The sequence below is a fragment of the Haliotis rubra genome, unplaced genomic scaffold (genome assembly GCF_003918875.1).
Source record: "Haliotis rubra isolate DU_JTF1 unplaced genomic scaffold, ASM391887v1 Scf352, whole genome shotgun sequence".
NCBI lineage: Eukaryota > Metazoa > Mollusca > Gastropoda > Lepetellida > Haliotidae > Haliotis > Haliotis rubra.
Genome location: NW_025767027.1, coordinates 462109 through 475696, shown reverse-complemented (window position 1 = coordinate 475696; position 13588 = coordinate 462109). Strand labels below are relative to the sequence as shown.

Here is a 13588-nt window from a genome sequence, read left to right as displayed (position 1 = left end):
GCAAAGTAGGGCACATGATAACGATGTTATCAAACACATACCGGTAGTACCCCTCCAGCATATCCAACACGAAAACGGTCTTCCCACTGCCCGTCTGCCCGCACACTATGGTGCAGTGCGGGTCGCGGGGTAGATCAATAGATGGCTTGCACGAATCTTCCATTGTCTATATTAAGTTGCGCGTCCATAATCACGTACAGATATAATTTCAACTTTCCCGCGGGTTGAGCCTTCTTGGTAATCTGGATGGTTATCCCCTCGCTGCCGTTGTCGATGCAGCGACCGCTGCCATGTAATTGATCATTGTCCGTGGATCGCATGTCCAACCATAGCGCGTACTTGGTGGTCAGGTATTCACCGATCTGCACAGAGCTTAGATCCAGGTCCTTGATGACGTGTTGGTGTCGGGTCGGTAGCTTCGTTATCTCATCCCACTGCTGGTGTGCCCTCATACCGGCGCTGAACAGCAGGTTGGGCACGCCCTCGATAGTCACTTCCACCTTTTCAATCTAAGGGTTGAAAAACTTCTCGCTGTCTCCACGGGGACGATCAGGATGCCTTTCATCGATCGCGCCGGCACGTTTAGGTTGATATTCCACAACGTGTCGCTCTTATCCTGTATGAACGCTCTATGCCGCAGTATGCGGTAGTCCAGGATGGCCACCTTCCCCGAGTACTGGTTTCGAACCTGCCTTGCCAGCTCGGGGCTAGTGACCATATCGAACTCCAGAGAGATGTTGTCGATGGCGTAACTCGATGGCGAACACACGACTTTGCTGTAGTCGTTAAACGTGAGCTCGTATTCAAGCCTATCACCCACCGCGGCCTGGTAAAACAGCGCGTGTCCCGTGAGCAACTCGAAGTCGAGCGGCACGCAGAACCTGCTCCCGTACGCTTGGGCGATGGCCTTTTCACCCTCTGAGATCTTGTCTAGCTGGTCTTGCGTGAAGCCATATCCAACGCACAACCGAGTCGATTTGCTGATACCTTGGTACACGTCATTGACGCGTTCTCCCTCGCTTCTCCAGAGGTCCCCGTAGCAGTGAAACACGTCGCTGTCGTCGATGCTCAGCACCTCGTTGCCGCTGATCTTGATGGTGGTTTTCTTGATGATGGCTCGACCTACGTTCCGCACGAGCTCGCGTTTGTCGTTGGCTGAGGTCAGCGTGAGGTTGAACGTCAGTCGAACCGTGCCGGGCACGATGAGGTCATTCTCACCCAGGTTGGGGAATCTAACCAGCAGCGTTTGGTTCTGGTCTATCTTGCTGGGATTGTTGGTAATGGTCACCGACTAGCACACGGCTCTGACGCCTAGAGGCTCTCTTGATCTTCGGAAAGGATCTAGTTTCCTACCGTACATTGTCATATACATAAAATATAAAAGTTTAATATAATTAATGGCTGAAGGCGGTCATGAGGACATCCCGATGGATGATATGGGTGCTGGTGCGCTCGATGATGGGGATTACGATGACACCTCATTCATGGGCGACACCGTTAGCAACAAACTTTTAAAATCGACCGTCAACGACTACTACGACGCGTTGAAGCCAGATAGAAACTACGTCAATCCGTGGGGACGAGACTTTTCCAAGTTTACCATCGACAAGAAGGGCACGCTGCGATTGAAAGCTCATCTGGGGATCGATCTCATGAACAAACACACGAGAAAAACGCTTGCCTTGTCTACGCTAGGCAATCGCCCTGGTGGGAGGCAACTGATCCGTGATGAACTAGGCTTCAGAGATTACGGTGGCGCACGGCCTAAGCTTTCCCCGAAGGTCGTCCAAGATGTGCAAAACACCATGGCCAAACTCAGCGGTGAAGGTGATATGCCCCAACGTGCTAAAGAAACATCAGTCAGTATCGAAAAAATATTGGCCACGTACCATGACAAACCCTTGCCGGGTTTCGAATTTCCTGTTCGAGAACTGCGAGGGCTAGACAGGGCATTGCGAACCATTCGTGGAGAACTCATGAACAATATGGGGAAACTGAACGAAATTGATGAGCACATCGCTCGCGAGAAAATAAAACTCAGTCAGGCTGATGAGTCTCTGAAACCCATCATCGGGGTGGTACAACTATACTCGTTTCACCCGTGGGAGGTGGGACGTGACTCACGTTGATGCCTGCATTGACACCCAACTTCTGGTCGGCCGTGGCTATGACTATTTCGTTGTTGTAACCCACCACTTTTTTTACTCTCAGTTGCATATCGCTCGGAGCCATGTACAATCCCACCTCGAACAGGTAGTCGACTTTCGACCGGGCGTATTCCAACACGTCTTGGTAGCGTCGGATAGCACTCGGTAGATCAACTGGAGCATTGATAGCATCCTCAACGTTAACAACGAACTGTTTCTGAGCGTCGTAAGCAGTCCCCTTACCGAGGATGTTGGAAAGCGTTTGCGTCCGAGCACCCAACAGCGCCCACACGTACGTTCGAATCGAGTCGTTCAATCTGGTTACACCGGCATGAGTGAACCCTCTCGACGTGTCCAGCATGAACTTTTCCAGTCATCCACGGCTGGCTGCTCGAACATCCAGACTTGGTAATCCTTGCTGTTGTCGTTGAAAGCCATGTAACGGTCATCCTACTCGTTTGTTGTGATGTGATGATACGACTTGTACCCCCATTCTTTCATCTTTTCGCTGGCTTCCACGAGGGGCATATTGTGAACGATGGGGATACCCAACCCATGGTTCGGGCCCGGCAAATGCCAATCCGTCTTCGGGTCTAGTTCGAATTCATTGCAAACGCGTTCGTAGGCCCGTCTATCGTACAGGTTGTTTACTGCATCCCATGCTTTGTCCTGTGGGAGCGGAGCGCTGATCTCTTTGAGGATACGCCTGACCTGGTAGTACACGTGGAACGTGAACACAGACTGACTCAGCGGTCCCCGCCAAGTGTCGGTCAATGTCAAGCCACACCCAGTTGTCACACACCAGACGGCGAAGTTGAGTTGATTCTGCCAGAACTGCATAGGGGTGTTGAACCAGGCGTGGACTGCCTTGACGTTAGTCACCGAAAGCTTATACCGGTCGAACACATCTATGAACTGGGCTCCGAAGTGCAACCCGACCACGTCGACCACGATCTTCATGTGCGGGAAATCTATGTTTAGGGTAAAACACTCCCGGTTTGTACATTTTTAAAGTATTATATAATGGGTATATATACTCTAACATGTACGTAACACTTCCAGGAATAACGAGCGGTGAGTCCGTTCAGCTGATGCACGCGATCGATAACACGTCAGGCCAACTCGAAGTCGCACTCTGTGATATCACCTACCTGCCGCGATGGACCAACATCAACGCCAGCAACAATAAGCTGTTCGTCAGTGGCGCCCGCAACCAGATAATCGACGGCTACAACAGTGTGTGCTCGCTAAGCGATGAGGTCTTCAAACCTTTGGGAGCCGAACTCAAGATGAACAACTCAAACGGCACAGTGGTGTTAACCAACATCGGAATAAACCCCTTGAGGCTCGGCTGACCATTGGCGAGGACACTCGGGATGTCGCCGGATGAGATAAAACCCACAACTACCGTCACAGGCACGAAGTTACCCGACCTAGTACCATACTGAGAGCTGTGCATTCATCTCGGTCAGCTGAGCACAACGGACAACATTCAAGGTGGCCACCCTTCCACGATACTGAGAGCCGTACCGGTGAAAACGGAAAAATACAACGACGGCAGAACCGAGTCGTTTTCACCGCGGCAGTACAAGAGGTTAACTCGGGGCACCATCCCTGAGTTGGTAATATCAGTTTTAGATATAAAGCATAATCCTGTGAATATAGGATACCTCAGCATAACGCTGCACATAAAATGACTAGCGCACAAGGTCCCGGAATGAAGTTGAAACAATGCGTCAATGTGGGGATCTCCGACCCCGGAGTAGATGGTAAACTATACACCTTGCAGCTTAAAAATAACATTTACAAACGCGTTGAAGTCCCCTCCATCGGTAGAACCCTAGGTGACATAGTAGATACCTCAGGAGCGGCCCTCAACACTCAGTTCGACCTAGTCTGCATCGGTGATGATAGATGGGCGGTATACCCATCGTTCGGAGGCAAACTGTTCGACTTAAAAGATGTTGAGAACACGGCCATTGTTAGAAACAGGCAGTATACCCTCGTCTTCACCGACGATGACAAGTGGGTGTTGTTGCCCGCTCAAGTCGACTGGTTTCTCAACATTAGTCTCGGCTCCCCCTACGTGTTCACAGAGAACAAAGACAACTACCTAAACAAAGTCGTGAACAACGGAACCCTGCTCGTGGCTTACGTCCCGGCGCAGAGGCGTAGCGTAATCATCAGCCCACTCTCCAGTATGGCAGCCCACATGCTATCGAGCAAGCCCGGGATGCAAAACGTGGCATTGCAGGTGGTGTCTGAATTCGAAGGCGTGGTCAATATCCTGGAGAGTCTACCAGCAAACTCCACGCTGGTCATCCAAGTCTACCTAGGTGAACCACAACGCGAAGTCGGAGTCGTGAAGGGGATCCAACTCCGGTGGGGGAAACAACACCAGTATCAGGTTTGCACTGTTTAAGTGCGGATGGGTGTCGACTCCCACACCAGTCTGCAGGGGGTCACCGTGACCGTGGAAGACACGATATCCCTCACCAAGATTTTCCTACCCGACAACATACACCTCATGGGGTTGAAGTGCACCCCTGAGAGATTATCAGAAAAACAATTGGAAACTATCTCGTAATAGTAATATAGCAATGACCAATCATCGTCCCAACGTCACGCTTAGCGACCTAGGAGCCACAGAGGGGTTCGATTGGCCCGACGTGAGCGGCGCCGTGTACGTCCTGCACTTTGGAGGCAACGTGTATAAGCTGATGTCTCTAGCAGACTTTAAGGAACCCGAATGGTTGATCAACGTGACCCTCACCGCACCTTACATCTCGTTAGACAAAGATAGGTATGTCTCCGAAATTAGGAACAACGGTATCTTGCTTAGGGCTTTCATTCCCGGGGCCTGGTATAAGTGCTCAACTAACACCGGATCACACGAGCAACATGTTAGTTTCATACTGGAAGGATGAGTTAAGGTTTGACGTCCCCGATTCCCAATTGGGGCTTATGACTGTGAAACCAGGATCCACACTCGTCATAGAAGTCCATCTCGGGATAAGCCCTTATAGTACAGAACTACAACTTTTACCCGGGGTGACAATACACTGGAGTCTCCTGACCAGTAACCGACGTTACCATATCGTCATACGACCGGAACCCTCAACGGGTTATATAGTCCTCTTAGTAAGCCCCCATGGGGTTCGTGTGGATGCAGAGTTACCTATTAGCCTCTCACCTACTTCCCTGCACAAGGATCTAAACCTTATAAGCCTCAAGTACATTGATCGCCTATTAAATGAAGCCCAATTAAAAAATATCTCATAAGATATATTATATGCACACAGGATGGGGCTGTACCCAGTCGTAGAGGAAGTAGCGAAGACACTGGAAACCGTAGACGGGTTCTGCTTGAGACAGTTATGCGACATAAAACACCAACTAGAACAAGACCGCGACAGACAGGTAGCATTGTACAAGAAGTACCATAGGGCTTTCAATGCCGTGGACGGGGTTGAAACCACCCTAATGGCAACCAGCATGGGACTAGGGGCGGTAGGTGTCGGGTTGTTGACCACCATCGTGGCCGCACCCATAGTGCTAGGCATCGAAATAACAGCTGGGGTGTCAGGGTTGGCTGGATTGGTGTTTAAATTTGTGTCACGCAGACTGCATCGTAAGGCATTGAAACACGACGAGATCAGGATCCTAGCCGATGCAAAGTTAAACACCATAGACGACCATATTTCCACCACACTCACTGACAATAAAATCTCAGAGGAAGAGTTTCGTTTGGTCCTCTCTGAACTCACAAAATATCACGAAATGAAACGAGAGATTCAAAACAAGTCTCGTAAGACTGCCGTCAGCGAAGACGAGAAAAAAAAGTACATAGAACAGGGGATACAACAAGCCCAGCAAGCCTTCATTACGAAAACCAAAGAAATCATAGGAGATTCACGTTAAACTGTTTTGCTGAGATCAACATCATGTAGGGCAGCCACGGGCTGCCGTCAGAGAGGAATCACGGCACAATGTTACCCCCCAAGCAAAATATTTAACACTTACCTTGTCGAGTGATCCCAATAGTATCCTGTAACCAACTGTTTCCTGTCAACACGACATAGAGCTATCGTGTCACGTGATCAGGAAAGTGTTGGTTCGCGGTCATAGTGACCAGGAAGTTAACTGGGGGTTCAAACCTGGTATATACAATAGCGGAAAGAGATAAGGGCCTGACAAAAGCTTTATTTCATAAATGAAGCTTTACAGAGTCTTTTGTTGGACTTGATCTCGTACCCCCAGTGTATATACTACTAGACATTACGTGAACGTTTGCAGTCCTTTCAGACTCTTGACTTCAGTATCTAGTGTGACCACCACAAGCGGCAATAACTGCAGCACAGCTTCTATGCATGGAATGCACCAATCGATTGATGAAGGCCATTGGCACCTGGAACCACACTGGTGCAATAAATCGACTGTGTTCGGCCTTGGTATGACATTATCCAGATTGTAAAACTTTCAAAGACTGTCAATTTTTCATGATATATCCATGTCTCCATGTAAAGACTGAGAATTCTCAGAATGAATAAAAATGTCTTACCAACCACCACTTGTCATTTTTGTACTTCTGTAGGCAGAGTGGGAAGACACCGTAGAACAGGTCAGTTCATTAACCAACTAACTGGTCAAGTTCATTTTAGCAAGGGTAGAACAGGTCAGATCGGTGTATTCCCCTTCACTTCACTTCCTGATCACTGGACCGTATCATGTTGTTTTAACCTGTAGGCAGTTTGGAACTGTAGACAGTATGGGAACACTAGGTTTCTTAATTAGACTGTTGGCTGGAAACATAAATCGCTCTGGATCAGTGGCCCTTTAACTGTTGTGTGAAGTGAGATACATTGAAAATGGCCACTAAAAAATCAGCCTGTGAACATTTCTTGTCCAAACAAATGTATGTATTTTTTAAGAAACTTGCTTGATGTAATTTTTAAAAGATGAAAAAATATGCAAAAACCTCAGAAGCCAGCTGAAAACTTGAACTGATTATGAACACGAATAGGGCTTCTTATTCTGAACTATATATATATACTGTTATACTGACTACTTATTTCTCAATGTGTTAACTGTAAGAAGACAGTCTTTTGTAGGTTACACAAAACCAAATATTTTCCCATTGACTTCTATAGTAACAATTTTAAAAATTAACTGAGATATCAACAGCTATTACATGTACATGTGTGCATAGTCTGGCCTTAAAGAAGCAATAGAAATATGAACACCCCAGGGTGTTCCTTTTCCGAGTACAGGAAGCAAAACAGATCAACTCCAGTTCTGCACTAAATATCAACTGCTTGAAAATACATTTGGTCACATTCACTATAAGTCATCAGTAAAAAAAGACAGCACTAGATATTAAAAAATAGGGTCAGTTTTAATTACTGGATGGATGTACATTTAAAAATCACAAAATTCTTACACAAAATCACCCAATCACAGCTGTTAGATGATTCAGTCTGCACTGAAGAATTGGGAAAAAAGTGCTTGGATTAAATACAAATTCTGATTTGGTATAGTGTAACCTGTAGGAAAATTTGGAAACATCTCTACTAGTCAAATCTGTGATTTATGTACTGTATATACATGCAGCTTCTCAGAAAAAAAATGAAAATTGGATGAAGCTTTCATATTTTTCCTTTTCCAGCATGTCTGATTGAAAATACATTTGGTCACATTCACTATAAGTCATCAGTAAAAAAAGACAGCCCTAGATATTAAAAAATATGGTCAGTTTTAATTACTGGATGGATGTACATTTAAAAAACACAAAATTCTTACACAAAATCACCCAATCACAGCTGTCAGACTAAATTATATGCAGGCTATATCAAATTAGGGATATGAATTGGTCAAAACAGCTAGAACAAACAAACCACATGAAATATAAGCCATTGTTTTGTCCCTAGCATTTTGAAAGACCTTTTCACTGGAGCAGATCATGTCAGCCTGCTAGGGGTGATCTTCTAATACCATCACATTATTCTGTCTGCAGAATGTTACTCAGGACATAAAGCTACTACATGATTTGGGGTCCCTGGTTATCACCCTGTCTATCCTTTTCATCTTGCCTCCTTCCAGGGAAAAGTGGGGTGTCTGTTGCATGGTCGGGCACAATTTATACCAATCAACAGGCTCAGATCTTATCAGTTAACACTTAGTCCATGTGTTTTTATGGTTGTCTACCTTACTTATGTAGCAGGGCGTGGAGTCACATGAGGATGAAGCTCTTCACACAGGAAAAGTAGGCTGTGTGTTGTTTCATCAGCTAATCCAGTCCTCAGTAATAGTACTGGTAGACAACCTAAGTGATAGCAATTCACTCAAAGGCAAGGAATTCCATTGTGGAATACGAATAGAAGTATTTTTCTCTTGTTCAATTTTGGTTAGTACCATTAGTTGTGACAAACATGTAATTTTGGTTTTCAACGTAGCCATGGAGGCATGTATCATTGTGTCATGGAGTGAACATGCTGCCTGTTTAATGAAGGCTTTTGTTAGTTTTTATCTTGCCTTTCTTTAATGTTGCATAACATTTCTGATCTTGCATGATATTTCTGCACCTGTTACAACATAAAATATTCAACGCTACATGGACAAACTCATGGTCATTGATGGTTGATGGGCTCATACTTACCTCAAAACCATATTTCCTTGCCATAAGTTTTAAAAAATAGTAGGCTGCTGCCTTTATTTCTGTTTACAATTATAGATTATATGATTTAGTTATTACACATGACCTGGTTTATCTGCTCGTAATATCAGTCCATGAAAGTATAGTACATATGTGATTTTATCACTAGCTTGTAGCTGGTATGTTGCCTTACCTGCCTGATGCTGCACTGTACACATGTATATAACAAAGATCCATTTCATGCACAATACACAACAGTCACTGAGCTTCTCCCATGTCATTTTCATAAACCTTGTACTAATCTACCCATTATGTACTGAGGTTAGCTTGCTTAGGCCATGTACAACAGGACAGACAATCTGACATCACATCATAGAATTTTCATGTTTGACATTGAACTTGAAGTGGTTTGTTTTGTTGAGTACAGTTACCAAGTAGTTTCAACAAATAGATCTCTTTGATGATCAGAGATGACCCAGCAATCTGACAATTTATCAGTCATCCATGTGCATACTGTATATTATGTGCACACTGTGATATATGACTCATATAAAATGGGATATGTGTATGCCACTCAGCGTTGTAGAATTACAGAATATATGTTCATATCTATTGTATGAAATGTCGGTAAACACTAATGAGTTATTTTGTCCTGTCACAGCCTGGGGAAATTTGGCCAATGTTTGGAATGAGCAGGGCCAGACATCTGCTGCTGAAGAAGCACCGTAATGCCCTTAAGCACAGAGGCAACATGGCTGATGTACACTACAACCTGTAAGTAGAACATGGATCATTCCTGTCAATCACCTGGTTGCATTCCTTTAGTCATTCCAGTATCTCCTTGTCAGGTATCGAGTACCAGATTTGCCAAAATGTTTCTCCTGGGACAATCAGCATCATTTTCCTTGCTCATTTACCAAATGTAATTTATTTAATATTCATAACCTGTATCACAAATGGGCTGTACCTGACATACAGTTCAAGGTTGATAAGCCCTCCACATTCACTGTCAAAACACTTTGTTGTTTAGCCACATATTGTTTTTGTCTCAGTTTGGGTCAATTGAACCATGGCAGGGCCTGTTTTAGAAGATGCCACTAGTCTTTTCAAGTACTTTGTACTGAGAAAGAAAGTTCACTTGACAGTCCATTATAATTTCTCCTGTACCGTATACATTTTTAGCTTAAATTGTGTACGACTGGTGAACCTATGTCATGACCTGTTTGTCATCCACCTAGCAGCATATTCTCTTCAGAAACCACCCAACCAGTGAAGCCAAAACTTTGAATTCTTGTTAATTCTTGATAAGACACATACTGCAAGCCAGACATTTTGAATACCAGGTCTGCATATTTTTATTGTTTTCCCTGTCTCTTGTCAATCACATTAGTTTAAAGACTTCAGTGATAATATTGATTTCATTTGATTTATCAAAATTGACAATAGGAGGTTTGTTGGTTTGGATATGTCTGACAGTTTAAAGGGGTCTATTCCAAAGACATTTTTGTAATTATAATTTTCCATAATGTCTCTATGTACTGGGTCATACCATGAATGGACTTTTCAGAGACTAAACAAATCTATAATTGCTTGGAGTTTCACAACACAAGTAAAAAATCTTATCACCCATCACTGACATGCTATTGAAAGTGTATGTGACTGGAATAAATAGTTCGCACCCACCACGGTCTCTCTCCAAAGACACACCCTGCCATTACCAGCTTATCAATGTTATCGTTACATTTTTCACCCGAAAGGCCAAGTTTTTAGAAAACATCCCTTGCCTTATCACAGTTAAAGTTAATGGCTCACCATGACAGAAAACCTATCTATATATTACTGAGGCCGAACTATTCCGCGACCTGCAGGTTAACTCTCTTGTCAGCCAAGTTACCATTCATGTCAAGGCTAACCATTACTTCACAAGTACTTGAAGAAACAATTTAAACTAAAATGTGTTTAGTGTTATGATTCAGATGAAGTTTGGTATTAGTGTGACCTGCTTACATTTTTGTGGCTCGTTCACATTGTTTTGTGATATTTAACACAGCTTCAACCTTTGAATTTTTTGGCTGTGTCTGCCAAATCCCAGTTATGCATGTAGATATGTTTTTTTCAGTGTACTTGCTTTGAGGATGACACCTGTGTTGAAATGTCTGTTGTTTCAATTGGTCAGATTCTTTGCACTTAATTTGCAGGCCCTATTTTGGTGACTAATTTGGTCATAGTAATGATTCAGTTTTGTCTTTTGTGACTGATTTGTTTGTGCCAGTTGTCTGTTGGTGCCTTGTCTAAAATCAATTTTAGCATTTGTACAAGGTTCATTGGAAGATACTATTACGTCTAAACAGTAAAAACTTCTGCCAGTTATTGTGTCCCCAAAATACATATTATTTGGAAAGAAAGCCACTTATTAAGCTGCACGTGTAGAGACAACATTTCAAGCGATGTTGCGGCACACATTATTACAAGTATCATTACAAAAGGCTACAGCACCGGCACACACTTCAGGTGCAACTCAGCACAGCCAGGTTTGTTCCACCAGCCATTTCACCCCTCGGTATGAAGCATGAATATTGAACAATATTACATGATGGTTTCTTAAAAAACTTTTTCCATGATCAATCATAAAACGTCAGATTTCAGATCCTGTTGGGTTCAGAGGTTTCAGGACCATGTGTCTTATTTATGTTCTGTGCACTTATCCCAATTTCGAGTCCATATCAACATCTTGGAGACAAGAGCAGTCTTATTAGCCATCCAGCTCTGGGCACTAATCCAAGGAACTCCGCACTCCTAGTTGCCACAGACAATGTCATGGTAGCTGCCTATATCTCCAGACTCAGATGTTGCCATTCCTCATCCATCTTATTTGAGAACTTTATGATCTTGTGGAAAGTCTAGATTACAACATTTTGGCCAGACTCATCCCAGGGAAGATCACCATAACCTGCAGATGCTGTATCACAACCGGACAAGGATCTGTTTGGAACATCCCTCAACAATCAGTTGCCAATTTATATGAGTATTGTTTCAGATCGCAATCACCCAGAGCTTACAACTTCTTCTTTATATTACTATAAATAGGATCGATTCCAGTAGTAGAGAATCAGATCAGGACCAGACAATGGACCTGTATCAATTCAGATGATTACAGAAATTTTGCTTCATCTTCAGAAAAGATTACAACTTCTCGATGGGACCATAGAAGGTTATCGCTCGACAAAAGCATCTGTTCTCTCCAAACAAGGGATAAATATTAAAAAGTATCCAGTTCTTATCAGCATGTTATGATCATTTGAACTAGAGGATAACCCAGTGCATAACTACAAAATGGGAATTGTCAGTTATCTTATCAGGTTTATTACATCATCCATTTAAACCTATGGAAAAAAACAATTACCGTAGATAAGCCGACCCCAAAGATAAGCTGACCCCCAAACTTGACCCTTAAAATCAGTGTCAAAATGTTATATTTTTCCTTATCCTGACTCATGCTCTTTTTGCTTGTCTTCTTCTTCTTGCGAACATAGTGGAACACTTGTATCTCCCTAATTGAAGCTCCCTTCAATTTAAAATCACTAATCAATACTCACCAAGAGTTGCCTCTCTTTGCCCCTTTTGGCGGGAAAGGTGGCGCCACCACATCCCACATGCTTCACTCTCCTCCTTCGCCCAGTGAGCAGGATGTGAGAGCACCTGTGTCTCCCTACGGCACTATATCCTTTGATTATTCTTACTTAGTTACCTCTACAAGTCTCTTATAGAGTTTTAGCTAGTATCCTTCAACAATATGGTTTGATATTTATTCGTATTTACTCGTATTTACTGCTGTTTATTCGCGGTTTACGCCGTGATTGTTCAGTAGATTACGTTGATGAAAATCTGTACTGTTTGCAAGTTACGTTTTTCTGCTGCTGATCCGCATTTAATATGCCCTAGCTGTACTGTACCATGTGCTTTCAGTTCACGTTGCAGTTTCTGTATTAATTTATCTAATTCTGCTTTTAACAAATATTTACTTTGCGTCCTGAGCTGCGCAGCAGATAGGTCACGTAAACAGAGTCTAGGCATGGCTAATGCTACTGAACCCCCCGCAAGTCAACTGCTGTCGGACGACCCCCTCACGTCTGGTATTCCGCTGGAGTTACCCTCGGAGGAGAGGCATGGGACGCAGTCCGCCGTCTCCAAGAAGCGTCCTGCATCACCAGACCTCCTGTTGTCGCAGCCTAAGACTAAGAGGGCATCTACGTAACAACGCAGACTCCGCACCCCCAGGGCAGCGTCTACTACCAAGGGGAAAACAACGCAGTCAGCAAGAACTTTCTCAGCCGAGATTGTTCCCGCCGCAGAACAGGGCCTGTATGATGAGCAGCCGATCATCATACCTGATGTTCATCGCAAGAAACAACTGGTGTCAGCTACAGTGACGTCAGCGCAGATCCTCAATCAGCCCGATGTATCAACGCTGAGGACTGACGATCTTCCCATGGGTCCCGTCGCTACCAACGCAGATAGGGCAGCTACTACAACTTCGCAGACCGCCCCGGGCAACCTGGTTCAACAGATTATGAAGTTGATGGAAGACCGCTACGGACTGGAGAAGAAACAACCAGCCCAGGACCTGCTTCACCGCAGACGTCACCCCTGAGGGACCCCCCGTCAACGTAGCGGCTGCTACCAAGTCACCACTGTGGGACCAGCCTGCGCGAAGGACGTCACAGTCTACCTCTGCGAAGGACCCAGGCGATCAGCGTTCGCGAAGGACTTCGCGAAGGACACCTAGATT

The 13588-nt window shown here is 44.5% G+C and overlaps 1 protein-coding gene across 1 annotated transcript in view; it reads left to right on the top strand.

The window, feature by feature from the left end:
- Window positions 1-13588, top strand: part of LOC124285107 (protein O-mannosyl-transferase TMTC2-like) — a 412056-nt gene that overhangs the window by 123926 nt on the left and 274542 nt on the right. Inside the window, 2 exon segments of the mRNA XM_046721262.1 lie at window positions 9461-9521; window positions 9523-9573. Of these exon segments, the coding sequence (XP_046577218.1) occupies window positions 9461-9521; window positions 9523-9573 (112 nt within the window).